This window comes from Naegleria gruberi, assembly GCF_000004985.1.
Source record: "Naegleria gruberi genomic scaffold NAEGRscaffold_82, whole genome shotgun sequence".
NCBI classification, from domain to species: Eukaryota; Heterolobosea; class Eutetramitea; order Acrasida; family Naegleriidae; genus Naegleria; species Naegleria gruberi.
Window position 1 is genome coordinate 842 of NW_003163245.1, and position 4,215 is coordinate 5,056.

The following is a 4,215-nucleotide window of genomic DNA, read 5'->3' on the forward strand; positions in this document are numbered from 1 at the left end:
ATTAGAAATACAATCTGCTTTATATCAAGGTAATGATAATGGTAAAACTACTTTTATCATTTCTGTTAAAATTAAAAAGAATTTTAATAATATGAATAATTTGAATAAGACTAGTCTATCTAGTATTGCTAATAATAATATGAATAATATGAATAATATGAATATGAATAATAATAATAATGAAATGATTGAAGAAGAAGAATATGAAGAATATTATTTACCTGAAAATTATAGTGATAGATGTAAATTATTTGAATCATTTAATAGATTTACATTATCATGGATTAGTAAATCAATGACAGTTGCACCTAATGTAACACAAACAGCACTTCAACATTATTTAATTAAATTCCAACAATCAGATGTTTCATCATTAAGACATTTTGGTTATACATTTGCTGTTTATTTATCAACACCTATTGAACATTTACAAGCAGTTGGAAGTAATATTTTATTAAAAAGTGATAAGAGAGGTTTTTCAATTCTATCACAAGATCAAGTTTCATTAACTCAATCCATTTCTGTAATGTCTTTTAGTTCTGGTCAAGCTAATTCTTTAAAATTAATGTTAGGTAAACGTTCTGCTGAATCAATGATTATTAATCAATTATCTAATTTAATGAAATTATATAATAATAATAATATGAATATGAATAATACTAGTAATAATATGAATATGAATAATACTAGTAATAATGTTAAATTTTATGAACAATTATCAGATACAATGAAATTAGCAACAGCATTTGTATTAAGTGAAAATACATTAATAATATCATTATTACAATGGATAGTATGGTTACCTGTTTATATATTTACAAAAGAATCAATGGATATTGCTATTTATTGTTGGAATTGGATTGCATCTGTTAAATCTAATGATTTTAATATTCCATTATTATCTGAAATTTCAAATGCATGGCAATTTACTATTCAAAAAGGATATGGTTTATTTAGTGGTCATCATGAAAAAGATGAAGCTGTTGAATTAGCTGTTCAATCTAATAATCAATCTAATACTACTACTAATACTAGTACTAATAATAATACTACTAATAATAATACTAGTAATAATCAAACCAATCAATTCAATCAAACCAATCAAACATTTAATAATGTATCAGAATTTAAAGTATATTTAAATTCTAATTCTAATAATATAGAAAATAAGAAAGATACCTATCCACATCGTATTTGGATCAATTATTTATCAGAGAGATATCAAAGTGGTGGATTATTAAATGAAGCTATTGTTGATATTTATTTAAAAATGTTATTAAGATCAGTTGAAAATATTAATAGATTAAGTAAATCACATTCATCATTAGGTACAAGATTTAGATTATCAAATTTATCATTACAAGTATCTAGAAGTGTAATTGATTTACAATTTTATGATTATATTCCAAATGCAACTATATTACAACATCGTACATTTGCTGCTTTATTAAATTGGTTTACATTACATCCAACTTGGTATAATCCAGGTTCTAATCATATTGTACAAGATGATTTGAAAGTATTAGCAGATGTTAAAAAGAGAATTAAAAGAGAACAATCTGAATTGAATCGTTATCAATCTATTAATATTAATGATTCTCAAATTGGTTTAACAAATAATACTTCATCTAATGCAATTTTAGATTCAGATAATATTAGTATTAGTGGTATGAGTGTTAGAACTAGTTCACGTTCTGTTGGTTTTTCTATTAAAGCCATTTCATCAAGTCAATTATTATCTTCTACTAATACTGATAATCAAGATTTTGATACAAGTATTTCACTTCATCCTCATACTACTGGTACTACTAATACTACTGGAGCTAGTACTACTACGTGGTGGTGGTGGTGGTGGTGGTGGCAGTGCTACTAATGGTACTACTACTAATAATTCTAATAATACTTCTAATAATAATAATAGAACAAGTAGATCTGATACACGTACAATTGTCTATTCAACATCAGGAGTAGATGCAATATTAGATGTATTATTATTATTAATATCACATGAATATGATAGAATGATAATTTGGAATGAACCACAAAAATTAATATTAACAGAAGATTATACAAAAATATCTTTAAATAAGTGGAAGATATTTATATCAACAGCATGGAGTTTTTCACCTAAATTAGCAATTAAAATGCATGTTAGATTTCCATTTGATATTATTAGAGATGAATTAGAAAAATTAGTTAAAAAATATCCACTTGATTCTATTCATATACCAGAAGCAACAGAATATTTAATTAATGAATTAAATTGTAAAATGAATAGTAATGAATTGAATCATTTATTAATATGGTCAACATGTACATTATCAATGTCATTAAGATATTTAAACAAACCATTTATATCAAATTTAAATGTACAACAATATGCTATTAGAACATTACGTAAATTTTCACCTGAAGCTATTGTTTTTTATTTACCACAAATTGTACAATGTCTGAGACATGATTATAATCATTTATTGAAAAGATTTATTATTTCTATTGTTAAAAATTCAGTCATGTTTACACATCAATTAATTTGGACTTTAAGAACTGAAATTGTTGAATCTAATCATTTAACATTAGAAGAATTACAAGAAATTAAATTACAAGAATTTGAATTGAGTGATATTTTAAAACCATTCTATATTGATGTTATTAAAGCATTTGATTCTAATCAAATTAGATTATATAAAGAGGAATTTCACTTTTTTGATAAAATTACTAAAATATCAGGTTTATTAGTACCTGTTGAAAAAGATAAAAGACAAGAACGTTTAATTGAATATATGAAAGATATTAAACCATCATTTAATTTATACACTCCTACCAATACTCAATTCAGTATTACTGGTATGGATTATTTAGCTTCTAAAACTTTAAAATCTGCTAAAAAAGTTCCAATTTTAATTCCATTCTATGTTAAACAGAGACCATTAGGTTTTGATATTGGTGAGGATGTTAATATGAATCAAAATAATATGAATGGTAATATGAATAATATGAATGGTAATATGAATGGTAATAATATGAATAATACTACTCAAAATAATCAAAATAATATAAAATTACCATGTATATTTAAAGCAGGAGATGATTGTAGACATGATCAATTAGCATTACAAATAATATCCATGTTTCAAAGAGTTTATGAAAGAATTGAATTACCACTCTATTTATTCCCATATAGAGTAATTACAACAGGTAGAGGATTAGGTATTATTGAATGTGTACCTAATAGTAAATCTAGACATCAAATTGGTGATTCTATTAATGCAGGTGATAATTTATATAATTATTTTATTAGAAAGTATGGTAATGTACATACTGTTGAATTCCAAAGAGCTAGAATGAATTTTATACATTCAATGGCTGCTTATTCAATTGTATCATTTATTCTATCTATAAAAGATAGACATAATGGTAATATCATGTTAGATGAAGATGGACATGTTATTCATATTGATTTTGGTTTTATATTTGATATATTGCCGGGTGGTAAATTTGGTATTGAACAAGTTGTACCTTTCAAATTAACAACTGAAATGTTAGCTTTAATGGGTGAAGAACAAGCAATTGAAGAATCTAGAAAGAAAGATCCATCTCAATTACCAGGTAATTCATCATCATCATCTTCAAGAGGTAATAATGGTGGTATGAGTAGTGTGAGTGGTATGAGTAGTTCAATTACCAATAATACTATTGCATCAACATCTAATAATATTACTAGTACTAGTGGTGGTGGTAAATCTAAAGTATCTATTAAAGATACAAATTTAGATTCTAAATCTAATCCATCAAATGTAAATGTCAATTCAGAATTAGATTCAGATACTAATGAACATTCAGAACCCTATAATTTATTTGTTGATTTAATGATTAGAGGATATTTAGCAGCACGTGATCATATGGATTCAATTATTGCTATTAGTGAAGTGATGGTACAATCTGGATTACCATGTTTTGCTAAGGAAGATTCAATTGAACGTTTAAAACAACGTTTATGTGCTGGTAAATCAGAGAGAGAAGCTATTTTATTTATCAAACAAAAAATTAAGGCTTCCTATCAAAATGTTTTCTCTGTCATTTATGATGTTTATCAAGAAAAAGTTGAAGGTGTTAATAGATAAACTTTTTATTTCTTACCTTTATTATTTCTTACTTTTTATTCCTTCATTTTGGTCAGTCAGTTAGGAAAATGAATGTATACAATGAAAAATG

At 24.9% G+C, this 4,215-nt stretch overlaps 2 protein-coding genes across 2 annotated transcripts; both read left to right on the forward strand.

Moving 5' to 3' along the window:
- Nucleotides 1–91: 91 nt before the first annotated feature.
- NAEGRDRAFT_75555 (uncharacterized protein) lies at nt 92–1,873 on the forward strand (the record flags this gene model as incomplete). Its single annotated transcript, XM_002669393.1, has 1 exon — nt 92–1,873. The coding sequence occupies one exon, from the start codon at nt 92–94 to the stop codon at nt 1,871–1,873; it is 1,782 nt and encodes a 593-aa protein (XP_002669439.1).
- A 271-nt stretch (nt 1,874–2,144) lies between these two features.
- On the forward strand, nt 2,145–4,124 carry NAEGRDRAFT_75556 (uncharacterized protein; the record flags this gene model as incomplete). The annotated part of the gene is made up of 1 exon (XM_002669394.1): nt 2,145–4,124. One exon carries the CDS (start codon nt 2,145–2,147, stop codon nt 4,122–4,124), a length of 1,980 nt encoding a protein of 659 aa, XP_002669440.1.
- Between the last annotated feature and the right edge of the window lie 91 nt (nt 4,125–4,215).